Source organism: Microtus oregoni, unplaced genomic scaffold (genome assembly GCF_018167655.1).
Source record: "Microtus oregoni isolate MIOR12 unplaced genomic scaffold, Mior012 000011F_ref0000422, whole genome shotgun sequence".
Lineage (NCBI taxonomy): Eukaryota > Metazoa > Chordata > Mammalia > Rodentia > Cricetidae > Microtus > Microtus oregoni.
In genome coordinates this window covers 46,764,665-46,783,685 of record NW_024543070.1, presented here as the reverse complement: position 1 = coordinate 46,783,685, position 19,021 = coordinate 46,764,665, and the positions used below count along the sequence as shown (strand labels likewise).

The window sequence follows — 19,021 nt, the reverse complement described above, 5'->3', positions numbered from 1 at the left end:
AGACCGGCCAGCGGGCTGTCTCACCCCAAGTTAGGATTTTAGAGAGCAGCCCTGGCTGTGAAGAAGACAAAGTTTATACAGCTCAGGAGTAGGGCATTTCGAAATGGGGGGGGGGGGGGTGTTGGTGGGCAAAATAGACAGGGTTACAGGGGCAGAACATGAGGATAACAAGTTATTCGTAGTGACCCCCTGAAACAAAGGCATGATGGCCATTTTTGGAACAGCAGAATAGAGTAGGTAACAGTGGGGCATAGCCAGTCCTTGAGAAAGAAGTGTAATTATAAACAGGAATAAATCTAGTTTGTCTATACTATAAGATGGTTAAGGTAGACTGGTTCTTCAACAAGCTTACCTTTTTATAACCTTGTTTAGAAGTGTGCTTTCATGCTTTGCTCAGGTGTTTTTCCCTTGTTAGTCCAGATTTATTAAAAACATTAGCCTTTTCAATATTTACTGTAACAGTTAAGTATCTTACTGTGTATTTTCTTTACTCTCCTTTTCCTGGTTTGATCGTGCTTATTAATTTCCCCTTTTCTTTTTAATTTAGAAGTTCTGCTACATTGTCCCTTCTGTGCATGAGTGCTGCTGTTTTGGGTGAAATGTTTGTATCTTGTCTTTCTCCAAGAATCGCAGCTAGTACTATAACTAAGTGTGTGATGGTTCTTAGAAACATGAGGCCTTTGAGAAGTAATTAGACAGTCATCAGGCGTGTGTGTGTGTGTGTGTGTGTGTGTGTGTGTGTGTGTGTGTGTGTGAAGACCGGTAATTCACCTTCCATGATCTTTCCCTCATTTTGGAGACAGTTATGTGTGTGTGTGTGCAAGAGTGATTGAGCGTGCCCCCCCCCACACACACAGGAGAAATTTCCTGATAGCTCCAACAACTCTTTGGATTGGGCCTCGTGAATTATACTGCACAAATACATTGGAAACAGCAGTAGTTCTTAACCTCTTTGTTCTAAAAATAATTAAGGAACCAAATAGATTGTGTCACATTGGTCAAACCTGTTGATGGTACTGTTTTAGAAGTTAAAAGTTACTTTAAAAATATTTTTAATTAATTTAAAAGTGATACTAAATCCATTACATGTTAACATGAATAATATATCATGGAAATTACTTGTTTCTGACTTAGAATAGTTAGAAAACTGTTGTTTTTCATTTTTACAAATCTTGTCTTTTTCTTACTAGAAAATGGTTGTTATCTGCTATCCATCTGCTCTTCTGTCACTACCACCAGCCCTTGGCAACAGTCGTGTGTGTGTGTGTGTGTGTGAGAGAGAGAGAGAGACAGAGAGAGAGACAGAGACAGACAGACAACACAAAGGGCAAATAAAGTCTTAGGTTTTGCTTTCTGAGACAGGGTCTCACAATCTGGACTGAAACTCAGAGAGCCACCTGCCTCTGCCTCCTGAGTGCTGGGATCAAAGGTGTGTACCACCTCGCCAGTTCTTAGTTGTATTTTACCCCCTGATCCCGTCTGTGTGCGTGAAGGCCATTCCTCCCTGCTATTGTTTCATCCCCTCTTCCTGCCTCTGGTCCTTTTTTCCTTCTGCCCTGAGAGGCACTGCAGCTTGGTGTACGCTTACTAAACATGTCCATAAAAGGGTTCTAGCTTATTTCTAGTTTTAAAGATGTACATACATATTGCCACTTTAGTTCTTTGTCCTTATTTGTGTTTTAATGCCTGTTTAAAAATGACCTGTATAAAACTTTATTTTCTTTGTTTTGTATTTTTGAGACAGAGTTTCATGTAGCCTAGGCTGCTCTTCAATTCTTGATCCTCCTACCTCCACTTCCCAAGTGCTAGGATTACAGGCATGTGCAGCCATGCCTAGCAGGTATAAAACCTATGATTTTTGAAAATTCACTCTGAACATTCTTCAGTTATTTTGCTATTCTACAATTGGATATTTGTGTTTAATTTTTCACTTTTAAAATTGTTGCTATGTGAATGTCTTTGAATATATCTCTTTGTGCATGTGAGCTATAGTTATAATAATTATGGATCCTAAGACTACATGCATCTTCAATTTTGTTTTGTTAAATTGCTTTCCAAAGTGATTGAAATTACTTGATGCTACTTAACTCTGAATATTTGGGCGGTGGTGGTGGCACACACCTTTAATCCCGACACTTGAGAGGCAGAGGCAGGTGGATCTCTGTGAGTTTGAGGCCAGCCTTGTCTACAGAGCAAGTTCCAGAACAGTCAAGGAAAAAACAAATACAAAAAAATAAATATAAGTACTACTATAAGTACAACACACTCATTCCCCTGTAGTCTAGCCTTTGGTATATGAGACTGAAAGTCTGGCCCAGATGATCTAGATCTTGTTCATTAGTGACATGTGTGGCATTGTTCAGAGTGCGGAAATCCTGTCATTTGGACTTGGCATTTCCTGTGTGACAAGCCTCTCTACACACCTATCCTGTGCATGGTTGCTCCTCTTTGGCAAATTCCCATCAAGGCCCCAGGAGAAAGTCTCACCTGCTTTTCCTCCATTGCCTTAGATCCTACAGCACTGGCGTTGCACGGTTTGTCTTTAAGGTCTTGGTATCTGTTTGGCCTCTGTAGCTCCTCTAGTCCTTAAAGGCTGTAAGGCAGGGATAGTTAGATGAGGAGCAAGAACAGCACTTCACAAAGACAGTAGACAGGGTCAGGGAGCACAGGTGGTGTTTACAACCCTTAGTTGCAAGTGAGGTTGCGACTTGGAAATTAAGACTCTGTGGTTCCTAAGAGGATATTATTGAAGAGGAAGTGATGAAAGGCCAGGGAAGTATAGGACTTGACAGTTCCTGTTCTCACTAGTAGAGCACATACACAAATATGGAAAGCACAGTAATATGAGATGTTTAACATAGTGCTAATTTTCTTTGACTTTATAATGTATTGGGTTGTTTTCTTTGCCAGTAGCATCTATAGTAATCACTGCTTCTTTTGTCTAAGATACATAGTTTGATGTTAGTATATGACTTATCTTACAGGTGTTGCCTCTACAATAATCACCAGGCCAAGGACTGTATCGACTCCTTTGTTACCCACTGTGTTCGGGTAAGAACTACAGCTTGGGTTGTTTTGATATTGAATTCATTTAAAATGGACACCTGTTATGTAAGAAGTATAAGCACTGTGATTGTGTGTATATGTCTCCACATGTGCATATGCGTTTAAACGAGGTTTTAGAATCAGACATATTATTTTTTTGGAATGAAGAAATTCCATGTTGACCGTTAACAAGTTTTCTGTGTCTTACAGCCGTTTTGTAGTCTTGTTCAGATCCATGGCCATAACAGGGCTCGGCAGAGAGACAAACTGGGTCACATTCTTGAGGAGTTTGCTACCTTGCAAGATGAGGTAAGAGCCAGGTGTCTTTTTCTGAACCACAGCAAGTCATAGACTACATGAGTAGCATGCATAAGAGTGCATACTTACAGTCGCTGAACTGGGGAGTGTGAGACAGAAGGGTCAAGTTCAGGGCCATCCTAGGTCACGTGGGGACAGTTTTCTCATACTTTTAACTTTTGAAAAGCAATTCTTCAAAAACAATGATTAGAGGATTATTTTTTCACTATGATATGTCTATTTTCCATATAAAATTTGAGTGTTATGCTTCAGAGGAAAATGTCCATGAGGAAATGGAAAATACAGTTTATAGACAGCTTGTTTGGTTTTATTTTTGGCTTGGTTTGGGGGGGGGGTTGTTTGTTCATTTTGGTTTTTCAAGACAGGTTTCTCTGTGTTACCTTGGCTGTCCTAGAACTTGCTCTGTAGACCTGGTTGGCCTGGAACTCAACGATCCGCCTGCCTCTGCCTCCCAAGTGCTGGGATTAAAGGAGTGTGCCACCACTGCCTGGCCAGTTATAGATATCTTAAATCATGTCTTTGTGAGAATAAATTGTGGCATTTGTAGAGAACTATGGTTTCATGGCAAGTTTACCCCACAATGGAACAGTTTAAAGCTGACTTGTGGGCAACAGTGGTTCCCATTACTAATACCACAAGACCTGAAATGACAAGTTGAGGCTTATTGTTTTCAGACAGGGCCTGATTGTTTGGTCAGGCTTATTTTTTAGCCGTTGGGCTCATATGATCCTCCTGTCTCAGTCTCTGGTATAGGTTGATGGTACTATAGGTTTACAAGTCTATACCACCACTTTGGATAGAATAACTTGCATGAAACTGGATGATTATTTTGGGAGTAATTTGGGTAAATGTTAATTATTGTAGGATAAAAACTTTAAGCCTGACCAGAAGCATTTGAAAGCAAAACTTTTTTGGGTTGTGAGATTTACATTTATGTTTATATTTTCAAGTTCTCTAAATAACTATTTGACAGGCAGAGAAGGTCGATGCAGCACTTCACACTATGCTGTTGAAGCAGGAGCCCCAGAGACAGCACCTGGCGTGTTTGGGAACCTGGGTCCTCTACCATAACCTTCGAATTATGATCCAGTATCTGCTCAGTGGCTTTGAGCTGGAGCTGTACAGCATGCATGAGTACTACTATATCTACTGGTGAGGACTGTTGCAGCTAGCAGTGATGGGAGAGCCGAGGTCTAAGCATGCTTCTTCAAAGAGTGCAGTTTGGGGTGCTGTGTGTGTTCCAGCACACGCTTCCAGGAATTGGTGCTTTACTTCCCCCTTGTTGAGGTGGTGTCTCCATGCTATGTGGTGTAGAAGTTCTAGGTTATGCTGCTGTCTGCCATCTCAAGCTGAGAAGGGCGGGCTTACAGATGTGTGGGACTATACTTGACTTTTTTTTTAGCATAGGCTCTGGGGATTGAAGTCAGGCTGGCAGTCTCTGACCAGCTGGGCCATCTCACTGGCCCCTGCAACATTTTCCTCCTTCAGTGAATTCTTATTGTAGTTGTGGCACAGTTGGTAAACTATTTTGAAAATAGGTCAAAGAACACATCTTTACTGTTGTACAAACATTCTTCCCCTTTTCATATTTCTGTAGAAGGTACTAATAAAGGTAAAAGGGTTAATTCAGCATCTTCTATTTTCAGCTGTGGAGAAACGTAAACACAGTTTGCTGTGACTTCTGCAGCAACAGTCCATGCTGTGGACGCACTCAGCAGAAGGAGCTTTCTTGTGGGATATCATGACTGCACACCCGTTGAGCATAATCCGTGAGGAACCGTCTGTAGAGTAGCTCTTCCCCTCACTAGAGGAAAGATAAAGGTTCCTAGGAAGAGGCTGTTTGAGGATCCTAGCCATGGAAAAGCCATAGAAAACAGTGAAGTCAGCGTAGTGATGAGTTATCTTTATCTGTCAAAGGACTGAGGCATTTTAAACAGTTTTCTGTTCATCAAATGCTTAAGTTTGTTACACTTCAGTGTATTTGCTTTTTAAACGCATGGTTAAATTCGTTTAACTTAATCCCTACCCTGAGAAGGGAAAGCTCTCCCTTCCCCACATTTGACATGGCTGTGTTAAGAGCCGCTGAGGTTCTGAGAGGCCAATGTAGGCTGTGCAAGCTGAATGTGAGAACTGACTAGCCACCCCACGTGGTCTTTGCTGTAATTCTAATTCTACATCCAGAAACTCCAGTGGGCTGCTTGGGAAGTTCTACACGGATCGTTGGCTCTGGAATTGCAGATCAAACTCCTAACTTTTTGCAGAATCATCATGCTTTGCTTATAAATGTAGTTCCTGTGTCTTATAGGCCTTTATGAAATGAGCAGCAGAAACAAGTGATGAATCTGCCATGGCTGTCTACTCCCTCGTCTACAGTCAGCCCTGAGTTTAGTAGATGTACAGAGGGAGGGAGCCCGTCATTTCCATTTCTAGCTACTTCCCAGGGAGTACTGCTGCTGGCCCAGAGATGGCAGTTGGAGGGCCAGTGTTACAGAATGTCAGCATTCTGGCTCTTTTTAAATATAACTGTCGCTGCTAGTAAAGCTCCTAATAAAAATGTTTACCTAGTGTTTGAATGTCATGTCATCCCTTCCCGTCACCATCTGTCCTCAGATAATGGACAGTTAAACATCACCTGTTACTTACTGTGCAGCTTTGCAATAGACATATTATCTACTCTTTCATGAGATGTGTGTATCCCTTACCTGTGGGAACCGTAGTGCTAAAGCTTGAGAAGGTAAGACCTATGTAATTCCAGTGTGGACTTTGATTAGTTTCTGTTGGCTGAAAGGATTCTGTTTTGGACAACAAGATGGCTCAGCAGGTAAAATAAATTTCCATACAGCCTGATGACCTAAGTTCAACTCAAGAACCCACGTGAAGTGAGGAAAGGGAGAACTTGACTGCACAGAGCGGTGCCCTAGTCTCCATGTGTGCTCTCTGTCACCTGCACACACATGCACATCATCATGATGATGGCATTAAAATGTTCTGTTTTATATGTGCTTTAATATTGGAGCCTGGCTTGCATCTTTCAGTGCAGTTTTGGGAATAGGCATCCTAAAATATATAAGAGACTATAAACATTTTCCTGATCTTTGGTTTTTATTCATTTATATGAGTCCTTAGTTTTTCATTTTGCTGGTTATACTGGAAACAGTATGCAGTCTCCTAGATTTGAACTGCTTTTCTGACTTAGATGCCTTGTTAGGTTAAACTCGAACATTGTTTTCGTAGGATATCCTGCTTTACATTTGTTTATTGAATAAATTCAAGGTGAATAAACATAGATGTTTTTAGAAGTTCTAGAGTGAGTTTTAATTAGTGCCAATAATTTTTGACACTTTCTGAGTTAATTTTTTTCATTTGCTTTGCAAAGCAAGTATTTAATTAACAGGCTGGGGTGAATTGTGTCCTGATAATGAAAAAATAAGGGTATTCTAACTTGCATGTATGTAGATAATTATCCAGAAATCTTTTGAAAAGTTGTAAAACGTGGAAAGGGAGAGATCACTTTCAATGCTCACTTGTAAGATCTACACTTATCAAACCCTCCCCCTCCCCCCCCCCCAAAAAAAACCCCTGTGTTTTACAAACTTTAAAGCATTTCAAAAGTTGTCTACATGGGGCTGAAGGCGTATTGGAATATGTGCTTGTGTTAGTCTCTGAGGCTGTGGCTTCAGTTCCTCTCATCAGTATGAAATAATAAACCTTTTCATTATTATTAATAATGTATTGGTAAGGCTGTCTCATTTAGATATCTGCCATTAACTGATACTTTGTGACCCTTAAGGTACCTCTCTGAATTCCTTTATGCATGGCTGATGTCAACCCTGAGCCGTGCTGATGGCTCTCAGATGGCGGAAGAGAGGATAATGGAAGAGCAGCAGAAAGGCCGTAGCAGCAAAAAAACAAAGAAGAAAAAGAAAGGTGCAGTAGATGGTCTCATTCCTTATTCAGCAAAGGTCTCACTGTTAGCCAGTCTGCCCCGTGTTGGGATTGCAGGTGTCTGCCGTCCTCTTCACCATCGTGCACAGACGAGAGGAGGCTGAGTGCCAGTGTCAGTTCGTACACCAGAAGCCTTAGAGCAGGAGGCAGCACACAGGTTGTACCAACAGAATAGATGAGAGCAGGCAGGGCTCCACCCTGAGTTGTGCTGCTGTGTTGGTGTGGACAGGTAATCACAGAGTTAAGAACCCCAGGAAGCAGATGTTTCAGTGGGACTACCATTATGTCTTGCCAAAATTCTATAGTGTTAGCTAGTAAGAGAGCACAGTTGTATTATTTATAGATTTAATTTAGAGAAGATTTATTTATAAATAAAATTTAGAGAAGCAAAGTGGAGTTTACATTCAGTAAATAAGTGGGGTATTTCTTATTTAGTTTTTCTTCTACAGTAATTTAGGAGAGGGGAAAGAGTACAGAAGATTTTTTGTTTCTGATTACAGTTCGCCCATTGAGCCGAGAGATCACAATGAGCCAGGCCTATCAGAACATGTGTGCTGGGATGTTCAAAGTAAGTGGTGAAATCAAGACCTCTTGGTGTTTTGCACTCATTCCTTTTTCTTCTTTCTCAAGACAGGGTTTCTCTGTGTAGCCCTGGCTGTCCTGGAACTCATTCTGTAAACCAGGCCGGCCTTGAACTCACAGAAATCCGCCTGCCTTTCTCATAAGTGCTGGGATTAAAGACGGTGCCCCCACCGTCCGGCTCTCCCACCCCCATTGTTTCCATCTGTGAGGCTCCCTCACTCCACTCTAGCTGTGTACTCACATAGTTGGCACTGCTCACAGCCAGATAGCGCTCCTGCAGTGCAGTGTGGAGGAGGAGACTCCAGCATGGCTGCTGTACGCAATAGCAGACAGTTTTACAAGGCTGTGGACATTAATTCTTAGATTGGACTGGCAATTCAGAAAGATCTGGGGTGATTCACCTGAGGTTCCCAAAACCAAGAGGGGACCTGGAAAAGACACTGGTCTGTGTGATTGATTATAAGGGACTTGTTCCTTCAACATTCTACTTCAAGTCTCAAGGCAACTACAGAAGCATGAGATGTGGAAGAGTGGTGTCGGGGAGGTGGGGTGGGAGGGGATGTGTGTGTGTTCCCACAGGGACTGGAAAAATTACTATTTTTAAATTAATGTATCATTTTCCCCTCTTTTCCCTCCAACTCCTCCCATGTATAATCACCTTTCTCTCAAAGTCATGGCCTCTTCAATGTATACACACACACACGTGTGTGTGTGTGTGTGTGTGTGTACATATACCTAAATAATTACAGTCTCCCCAGTCCATATAACGTTACCTGTATGTATATGATTTCAGGGCTGATTACTTGGTATTTGGTAAACAATCAGAGGCTGGAAATTTTTTATATAAAGCATGGCATATAAATTGAAAATGGATGAGAAGTCTGTTTTACTCTTCCTTTTTCTGACTTCTGAGATGACATTTTAAGTATTTAAGTTGCGGCTTCTTTTTCCTGTCTCCTGTACATGTTCACCTTTCACATGGACTTCTTTTTTATGTTTTCTCATTCCCTTCTCCTTAGACGATGGTAGCATTTGACATGGATGGCAAAGTGCGCAAGCCCAAGTTTGAGCTTGATAGTGAACAGGTTCGGTATGAGCACAGGTTTGCTCCATTCAACAGTGTGATGACCCCACCCCCAGTGCACTACCTGCAGTTCAAGGTGAGCCTGCTTGGGGGGGGGGGGGGTGCACAGTAAGCCCTTCCGCTGGACGCCAGGCTAGAGAGATCGTGTTTACAACCAACCCACCTTGCTGGGCCAGTGGGACAAATGCTAAAGTAACAGTCTTGATGGTGTAGAAAATGTTTGGATGTGTTGATCACTTGAGCAGTTTATGTTTACATCATTAGGATAATTGAGATAAGGTGTGTGCAGGTTAAGATCTGCATATCACGTGGGTTCAGTCTGAGATGTGCTAAGCAATTGCTTTAGCATCTAGATGGCTGGGGAGTCGACTAGTAATAACTTTAAAGGGTTTATATTAAGTATATTATGATAGTTTCCCTTCTGTTTAGGAAATGTCTGACCTCAATAAATACAGCCCTCCTCCTCAGTCTCCGGAGCTGTATATGGCAGCTAGTAAGCACTTTCAGCAAGCGAAGATGATCCTTGAAAACATCCCCAACCCAGACCGGGAGGTAAGAGTGGGTTCGCTGTACTTCCAGGGGACACACTTGACAGGAAGCACATCCTGCCACTAGGTGGACGTTAACTATAGTGAGTCAGCTGGACAGCACTAGCAAGAATTTCAGGTAAGTTTGTCAACTTAACCATTGTAAGTCTTCACTGCACCCCATAGGGTCTCACTCTAGTCCAGGCTGGTCTCTGAATTCCCGGTAATCCTCTTGCCTCTGCCTCTCTAGTGTTAGGATGACTAGGTCATGATCTACCATGCCCAACTTTCATTATAAGTCTTAAATATGAAAAATCACATAGCCAGTTACTAGAGAACATTTTACCATACTTGACCATTTGAAGTAAAAGCTATTGCATTAAAAAAGACTGATATACCAGAATAAACTTTGAAAGCAAACATGATTTAGACATTTGATGATCTCATAGTTTGTACTGTCTCCAACGTAACTGAGATTCATATACTCTGTTAGCGCGGGAATTACTCTTGACATGTGTTGGTCACTGGGGGAGCCCTTGATGCAGCTCAGTGCAGGTGATTCCGCACAATCTATCAGAAACAACCAGTGCTGGGCTCAGGGATGGAGTGTGCTTACCTGTCACACGAGGCCTGCGGTCTGCCCCTAGCACTGCAAATAAATTCACAAGGGGAAATCACCTTTCAGATACATGTGACATACAGAAAGAGTGATGAGTATAGGTGAGTAACCACAGAGCAGGTTTTAATTAATTGCAAATAGTATAACTGCAGTCCAGCCACTCATGGGGCCAAGGAGATTGAGCTAACAAGGATCTAACAGTGTGAGTGATACACTACCATTTTATTGAAAATTGGCAGAGAGGGCCGTATTATGCGAACAAGTCACTTCTGTTCTGCCTTAGCCTCTGAGAAACATTGAATGCCTTGGAGAAGAAAGCAGGAAGGAGATGTAAAAATTGTATTTTAGTTTAATCCCAGCACTTGGGAGACAGAGGCAGGCGGATCTCTGTGAGTTCGAGGCCAGCCTGGTCTACAAGAGCTAGTTCCAGGACAGGAACCAAAAGCTACGGAGAAACCCTGTCTCGAAAAAAAAAAAAAATTGTATTTTAGTTGGGTGTAATGGCAGAGGCAGAAGGATCTCTCTGAGTTCAAGGCCAGCTATGGCTACATAGTGAGACCCTATCTCAAAAGCAAAAACAAAAAATGTGTATACTCCAGCTAATAAAAATGGTAATTACAAAAAGTTGAGGGAGGTTCAATAATGGAAGACATTTCATTTAGTGGGAATTTCATTGTTTTATTCAAAGATTTGTCAAGTATCTATATATTCCCAGCAGAGAACAGTTTTGATGGGTGAGGGGAGGGATTGTGGTATGTACTGTACAGAGAACTCTGAGCTGCCGTCATAGGCAGAGAGGGAACCCTGCTTTCCTACAGCTTGGTGTTAAACCCAGGGTCTTGAGGACTCGGTACAAACAAATACTTCTACCACTGAGATGCTTTAAGCATTTTAAATAACCCAATTTAGTACATTTTAGAAGGGGAAGCAAGTCACATGTCAGGGATGGACCCTTCTAGGCGGGGGACCCAGGTGCAGAACAGTGCAGAGCACTGTACCTGAAGTGTTTGAGCCGCACTCAGGGATCCTGTGGTGAGGTTAGAAGCAAGTACTGGAGTGTGAGCAAAGGACAACCATGTCTGCCTGTGATCGAGAAGCGCTCTGATGCTCTGCTGACAGTGAACTTGGGCCGCAGAGGTGAAAGTCACTACGTAGGAGAGGTGTGGTCAGCCTTCTCCCCGGATGTACAGTCTTCTGGGTTGACTCATGGGTTAGACGTGGAATATGGGAGAATCAGGGAGGACTTGAAAGGGCCTGGGCAACTGAACTCATTGGTTTGCATGGTGGAAAGATTGCTGCGGACCAGTGTAGTTTTGGACATGTCAAATTATTATCAATTTATTTTTTGAGACAAGGTCTCATCCTGTAGTTCAGGCCTGGAACTACCTGGGCTGACCTCAGACCCTGGCAGGCCTCTTATTCAGCCTCAGGTGCTGAGGTTACAGCTCTGAACTTACACCTTCTCCAGGAGATGTGGAAATGAAGCGTTTTCTCTAGGCGGGTGGATATCTGTTGTGGGATTGAAGAACCCATCCTGCCCTTTGGTACTTCCAGGGGTCAATAATGCGGAAGTGGGAGGAATCTAGCATCACTGTTATGATTCATGTGTTTCAGTGAAACTGTGTGGACTAGTAGTTGTCAGAAATAAAAGTTATTGCTCCTGGAACACTCGTTCCTTGTCAGCATTGTTTCTAAGCTATAAATACAGCCATGTGCTACAAGTGCAGAGCTAGGCTATGCTGGTCGGTGTCTGTGCATCCACCGTTGAATGTGCAGTGGGAGACTGTCCATTAACTCGGTCCTCAGCAGTTTTCATGGGGTGAGAATCTCCACCTTCATTTCTTTGAGGATGAAAGAGAGGACTTTGGGGTCCATGGTGAATCTGCGGTATTGCTGCATGTTCTGAACACAACTGCGGTCTCTGCAGGGTCTGCAGTGACTGGAGACTGGAGATGTGTTCAGAGAAGTGCAGTGTGCGAGTGCATGCAGCACAGCACCGGCACCTCGCGACCCTGCCCTGCTGTACTGCGCTGCTGATGGCTCCTCTTGTTTCAGGTCAGTAGGATCCTCAAGGTTGCCAAGCCCAACTTTGTGGTCATGAAGCTTTTAGCAGGAGGGCACAAAAAAGAGTCAAAGGTGAGTGCACATCCCCTGTGTGCTGTTATAGCAAAGGTCACACATTATGTCAGTCATCCTAGAAGAGGTGGGGCTCAGCTGCTGAGAAGTAAAGCTCACCATTTTTCTTTGACACATTTTAAGATTTAAAACTCATGCTCTTTTTTCTCTGGCTCTCATATAAATCATTGGCTAACTTCAGGCAGTTAAGAAAGTATGGGCCGGAGTGTCAAGAGCTTAGAAATAGAGGCTGGCAAAATGATCAGTGTGTCAAGGTGCCTGCCATCCAGGCTGACCTTAGTGTAGTAACTGGAACCTATGCTGCAGAAGGAAAGATCCAAATCCCACTCCACCCTCTACCCCCACTTCAGGGTATGTACCCACTCCACGTGGATACATGTTCACTCCGTCTTTGTTAGTTTTTGAAACAGGGATCACTGAACCTGGAGCCCACCAATAGCTAACCCGACTAGCTAGCAAGCCCCAAGGTGCAGCTGCCTCCACCTCCCAGCACTAGAATTTTAGGTGTGTGCTCTCATGTCTGGCTTTTTAACAGGTTCTAGGAACCAACTGAGCCATTTCCCCAGCCCCAAGACTGTCTTTAAACACTGATAACATACGGTATTAATATGGCCAGCTTCTGGGGCAACTTTGTGGCATGTGCCTGTTGTGTGTGGCTTTGCCCTCGCTTGTTACCCTGCAGTTGAGCTGTGCTGTCAGCGTGATCTGGGTGCCTAGTCTCGAAGGGACGTCCATCTTCCTTTAACTTTCTCCAAAGATAAGAAACGGATGGCCCGGATGTTTTTCTCATGCCCTTCATGAAAGAGAAGCAGCTCCCTCATTTCTCTCCCTGTTTGACTGCTGCCATTAGGCCAGTCTCTTTTCTACTGCCTCATTTCTGAAACACGTGACGTGCAAAGTACTCACTGTCCACTGCCTGAACACTCGCGGATGTATTCATTGGCTTTCTGGCTTTCTTCATAGGTTCCTCCTGAATTTGATTTCTCTGTTCACAAGTACTTTCCTGTTGTGAAACTGGTGTGAAAGAGACTGCAGAGACGGACTATATCCGTGCTAGAGACATTATTCTGCCACACAGTAACGTAAAATGGATTTCTTGGATGACAGCCTGTTATAAGGAATATTTTCAGTTTAACACCCTTACCTGATGGGAATGAAAACTGCTGTTTTAAAGTGGTTTCTTATACTCCATGGGTGGAACTGGGCTGGAATGCATTGGTGAACGTTACGTGGTTTTATTACAGACTTAATTGTAAAACTTTTTTAATGAATGAGTGAGTGAAATAGTGTTTGTAAAGTTAATAAATTTCTTGACAAAAAGTACACTAACTGTGGTCTGAGCATCACCATCCAGCAGTGCAGGTCATCCAAGCTGGCTGTGGTGCCGTAAGCCTTACATCCCAGCACTTAGGCAGAGGCAGCAGGATCAGGCTTCACTGACCCTCAGCCGTGTACTGTGTTTGAGGCCAGCCTGGGCTACGTGAGCTCCTGTCTTAAACACCAAATAGCCCCCAAAAACTGATAAGTTTCAAAACATGAGTTTATTAAGCATTTATATTCTGTTGAAATTTGAAATGGATTTTGAGGGGGGACACAGATTCGCAAGGAGCTACAATCATACAGTTTAAGAAACCACGTCCCGCTGCAGTGTCTGCTGCTGGCGGCAGCGGGCGAGATGTGCACACTGCTGAGCCTAGGTCTGTTTGAATGCGGTACACGTCTTTGTCCCGGCTGAGCCCTCCAACTGTATTGAGATGCAGGTCCTGTTCTCAGTCCACCAGCCAGAGGCCTCATCCCTCTGCGCTGGTGTATGTTACATGACTACTGTCTAAGCCTGTAGGGCTTCCCTTTTGTCCTCTGTAGGAGCAGTGGTTTTAGCACAGTGAGCTACTCTGAAGTTTAGCCTGCTTGTGTGGGTTGGCCCAAGACCATCGGCAGTTCATTTGGCTTATGGTAAGAATGGTCCTGAGAGTTCAGTGTCCTAGTTCTAATTTGACACTTTATGGTGGTGCTGAGGATGCAACCAGGGCTCGTACATACTAGGCAGATGCTCTCAGGGAGTTGTGCCCCAACCCCATGACACCTTCCTTTTTATCAAAACATTTCCTAGAAATACTTGGAAACATGCCTGAGTGAACTTGCAGTGCTAGCAAAGATGGAGGTAAGGCTGTTGTTGACTTCCTCGTCAGTACTGAGATGGTCTGGCTCAAGTGTCAAGCACAGACATTAGGCAGCCTGCAATTTTAGAGCTCAGAGACCAGAGTAGTCTCCTCACCTATTTTACTGGTTGAAAGAAAATCAGCATACTATATCAGCACCGTCTACACTTTAAACCAGAACCAAAGCTAAGGCAGGAAATGGGCACTAGAAAATACAAAGTCCCCTTGAACACGGAACCTTGGAGTAGAATGTAGTGTGCTAACAGCGTGTCTGAGGACCTTGCAGGCATCTAAACACATGGGTTGTATGTCAGATCGGGTGGGGTGAGCACCAGATCTGGTTGTTTGAGCAAGGAGACACAACCCACATCTGCCACGGGTGATCGGATATGTTTTTCAAGAGCGGAATGGCTTGACAGGAAGACTGGACCACCTGGGCATCCACTTAACACTGCAGGAATTTTTCAGCCAGCCCCAAAGGCACTAGAGGTTTTCCAGTGGCTCTAGTGGTGGTGCTTCCCAATTAAACACCACTGTCCACTTGAGTCAGACCAACAAACACCAGACAACCTCAGACCCTGTGGAGCGTCTGACTCGTCAGAGAGCACCGAAAAGCAGGAGTTCTCTTCTCAGGGTGACTGCTGTCAAGTTACAGTTGGTTAGAACCCAGTGATCAGAATCAAGGACCACCTAGTCAGGCCTAACACCATTATCATCAGGGAACTACATGACTACAGAAAAACTGCTGCTGTGTTTCTCTTGCCTTTGTAGGTGTCCCAGCTATAACCTGGGTATCCCCAGCAGCCAGCCTTCTTCCTGGACTGCCATAGCAACACAACTGTGCGTCTCTGGGCCTCTGTCCTTGCAGTGCTCTACATCCTGTCTGCTCTGCCTGCCCCTGCAGCTTTTGTCCAGAGTCCAGTCCACCACTGCCTTTCCTGGTGAGGGGCAATGGCTTACCAGAGACTTCCCTTTGCCCACTCAAACAAAAAACAAGGTAGAGACCATCGGTGCTCACATTGACTAAGTTAATAGTGTTCTGTACATCAAATGAATAACAAAGGTTATCTGAACCAGTAGTCTTTAAAAAAAGAAGAAAAAATCCTCCCCCACAATTGGTATTTTAAGACGGTCTTACTTTCTTGCTCAGTCTGACTTGAAATTCACTATGTAGCTAGGACTGGCCCAAGCCTGTAACAATCTTCCTGCCTCAGTCTTCTGAGTCCAAGGCTTAGCCTGATGTAGTGGCTGTCTTTTAATTTACTTCTGCACAGAACAACATTGTACTGAAACTTTTCTACACCAACTAGTGGTGTTTATGCTGACAGTAAGCTCTAGGCCATCGGTGGTAGAATCAAGTATGTGCAGGAGAGATGAGCCACTCGGGTCCAGTGAACACAAAGTGGCAAGCAGCGCACAGGAAGGGGCGCAGCCTTTCGCCAGCAGCTGGCCTGCTGCTGCTGCTCGGTCCTGCAGACACCGCCCCTACAGGACAACCTCATTTCTCTTTTTGGTGTTGCTGACTTGCTCAAGAAATACCTATTAAGAAAGCTTGACCAATTTTGACATCCTCTGTAGACACTTTAAAGGTCCCCAAACTGTCTTTGCTACAATGTACTGATTAAACCCCGGAATCATCATCTGTCGATGTGCATTTACTTTGTACATTTCAGGTCCATACTCAGTCGCTGGAGCCTTTGCTGATCTCTGTTCAGGCCTCCTGAGGACTGTGGACTCCTGCTTGATTTGGGACGGGCCTCTGCTTTTCACTCCCATCGGGTACATTTACGGGGCCTCTCTTCTGATCTTCATCATTAAAATCTAAATACAGGAAGCAATATTCCAATATTAACACTTTGGGGAAACAGCCTGGTCAGGTCTCACTTCGTGTCAGTTCCTAGGATTTTTATAAAGAGAATCCACTTTCCACTGCACCACTGCAGCTTAGAATTGGGTTCCCATCAAAAGAAACCGTGTGTACAGCACGCCACAAAACAAAGCCAGCGTGTGCTATGATTGCCACTCTTTGGAGAAGGACATACAGCACACACTCCTTCCCAGAGCCACCTGCCTGCAGCTTCCGTCCAGGTATTGACTATATTTTATCACAAGTGCACAAATAGGTCACAAGACTTAAGCCAACGTTACTGTCATGTTTAATGCCTGCAGTGTTGAGACTACAGAGTCCCCGGGACAAGCAAGGTGTTAAGCTGTCTGTTTCATCCTTTTGCTTTGCTCTCGCTCCGCTGACAGCACTGCACAGATCAGAGTGCCCCACAGGACTAAGACCTCAGCTTTTCACCGCAAAGCCAGATGTCTAGCATGATACTCAGCTGCAGGGGTGTTACGCTAAAACCAGAGGACACAATTCAGTCAGATGTACACAAAAGAAAGATGGGACGTCTTGTATTTGTTTGCCATTCTTCTCGCTAATGTGTTATTTATCCCTGTGCCTCAGAAATTATACAGTATGTGATATAATCAAACGGAGGCTTCTCTATAGAACCTCTGCAAGTGACTTGCTGGATAAATGCAGAATTCTAAGATGCTAAATCAGACATCCACATTGAAGGACTCCGTCTCCCAGATTAGGCCAGTACACTTGAAACAGGAGTATCTGAGTGAGTTGGGCCTGGTGGCACAACACTAATCCCAGCACTCGCTTGGGAGGCAGAGGCAAGCAGTCTCCGAGTTTGAGGCCAGCCTGGTTTACAGAGTGAATTCCATACACCCAGGGCTATACACAATAACCATTGTCTTGAAAAACAAAACAGTGATAAATAAGTTACAGACACAGGGTAGGCAGGATAGTAGGTGTGGGGCGTGTGTGTGTCTAGACAACAGAGAGGACATCAGTTGGACAGACATTCGCTATGTTAGTGTACTATATCAACACTTCTTGTGGACAGTTGGATTGTGGTTACTTAAGGTGATAACATTTGGGGAATGTGGAGAGAAGGCACATGGGAACACTTTTGCTACTGTTTAAGATTTAGAAAGGATTTTATTTGTAGTTACCTGTCTGTGTTGATAGATACATATAAATACAGGGCCCATTGAAGCCAGAGGAAGATCCCCTGGAACTGGAGTTAAGATGGTTATGAGCAACCTTATGTGGATACTGGGAGTTGAACTTGGGTCTTTAACTACTGAACCATCTCTCCAGTTCTGAGGTTTTTGAAAAATCCATCAAACATCAAGAATTACTCATTTGATAATAAGAGAAGGCGTTGAGTCCAGAGGTGAGGTGAGGTAATAACCAGGTAATAATTAAGACGCAAGCTGGCCAAAGGATTTCTGATGGAACCCAAAGAGCCCGGACTTCTCCCTCCGCTTCTAAAGGTGTGAATGAAGCCTGAAACAAATCTGATCTCCAGATCACACATGATGGAAGAAGAGAACTGGCTCACAGGTTGTCCTTTGACCTCTAGACATGCACAGTGGCACATGTGTGCCTATACATGTGTAATTAAAAGGCCAAAACAATTCCGAAAAATACCTCAGGTTCTGAGGTGGGGAATCAAGCACAAAACTGAAACCCAGAGCCCCTGGTTCCTGGTTTAAAGGTCAGCAGGAATAAACTTGCAGAGCAAGTAGGAGCAAGACGGTGTCAGCCATGGGATGCCACACCTTTGCAATCCACAGTCCTTTATGTCAGAAGGACTTGGGCCTTATGCGGCGCCCGCGTGTCCCCTGGAAGACTACTTCCTCGTGGAGTGGCCTGTACTCCCTCACATGCCCCGAGACTCAGGTTCACGAAAACTAGAGCTCAGGGCTGCAGCATCGTCAACTGCAAGGAAGCAGGGAACTACAGAGAACTGGGATAAAGAGCGGATGGCACAAAATCTGCAAATCACATGTGAGCAGCGTGAACACTGCATATGCTGTTTGCAGGACCTTGTAGGGCAGAGCAGAGTGCTGCTGATGACACTCAAGGAGTCAGAAGGTACAAGAGCCTTGTCAAAGACGCGTTTCATCAGCTTCTCTAGAAGGCTAGCCACAGCAGAACCCTGGTTAAGAGGCAGTCAACAGAATCTAATGATTGGGCCCAAACCAGGTGTGGATGACTCTGGGGTGCCCTGGGAAAGTCCTCTGATATCTGGGGCATCTCTGTTCTCACCCTGCCCCACTACACCTCACTAGCCAGGACTTCTAAAGAAAACAGCCTCTCCAGAGGGGTGGCCCACGCCTTTAATCCCAGCACTCAGGAGGCAGAGGCAAGTGAGTCTCTGTGAGTGTGAGGCCAGCCTGGTCTCTAAGAGCTAGTTCCAGGACCGACAAGGTTGTTACACAGAGAAACCCTGTCTTGAAAAACCAAAAAGACAAAGAGTCTCCCTGAATGACCAATACTTCTCAACAGTTGAGGAAAAGGGAGAAAAGGACGGAAGGTGACCACTCCCACACACTTCCTACCGTTTCTATCGCCGTCGTTCCCCACGAGGACGGCCTGCTTGTCTCTCTCAGACTCGGCTTCGTTTTCGTCTGTGTCGTAGTCATCTCTCAACTGCTGCTGGTTCTTCTCTGTAAAACCAGCACACATGTCATTCTTGACGTCACTGGAATACCAAACCTGTACCTCAGAAAACTGCCCGACTCATGAGCTTCT

At 44.3% G+C, this 19,021-nt stretch overlaps 2 protein-coding genes across 8 annotated transcripts in view; one reads left to right on the top strand and one right to left on the bottom strand.

Moving 5' to 3' along the window:
* The window catches only part of LOC121453181 (N-alpha-acetyltransferase 35, NatC auxiliary subunit), a 46,152-nt gene extending 32,456 nt beyond the window's left edge, over nucleotides 1–13,696 (top strand). For all 3 annotated transcript variants that reach the window (XM_041659710.1, XM_041659711.1, XM_041659712.1), the window contains exons 15-23: nucleotides 2,985–3,051; nucleotides 3,256–3,354; nucleotides 4,337–4,515; nucleotides 7,154–7,290; nucleotides 7,809–7,876; nucleotides 8,910–9,050; nucleotides 9,404–9,526; nucleotides 12,176–12,256; nucleotides 13,220–13,696. In XM_041659710.1, coding sequence (XP_041515644.1) covers nucleotides 2,985–3,051; nucleotides 3,256–3,354; nucleotides 4,337–4,515; nucleotides 7,154–7,290; nucleotides 7,809–7,876; nucleotides 8,910–9,050; nucleotides 9,404–9,526; nucleotides 12,176–12,256; nucleotides 13,220–13,279 — 955 coding nt within the window. In that variant the 3' untranslated portion in view covers nucleotides 13,280–13,696. The remainder of the gene's footprint in view (nucleotides 1–2,984; nucleotides 3,052–3,255; nucleotides 3,355–4,336; nucleotides 4,516–7,153; nucleotides 7,291–7,808; nucleotides 7,877–8,909; nucleotides 9,051–9,403; nucleotides 9,527–12,175; nucleotides 12,257–13,219) is intronic.
* Nucleotides 13,697–13,778: 82 nt separating this feature from the next.
* Nucleotides 13,779–19,021, bottom strand: part of LOC121453182 (Golgi membrane protein 1-like) — a 39,622-nt gene continuing 34,379 nt past the window's right edge. For all 5 annotated transcript variants that reach the window (XM_041659714.1, XM_041659715.1, XM_041659717.1 and 2 more), the window contains 2 exons: nucleotides 18,829–18,936; nucleotides 13,779–16,236 (listed from right to left, as the gene is read on the bottom strand). In XM_041659714.1, the coding sequence (XP_041515648.1) occupies nucleotides 16,127–16,236; nucleotides 18,829–18,936 (218 nt within the window). In that variant the 3' untranslated portion in view covers nucleotides 13,779–16,126. The remainder of the gene's footprint in view (nucleotides 16,237–18,828; nucleotides 18,937–19,021) is intronic.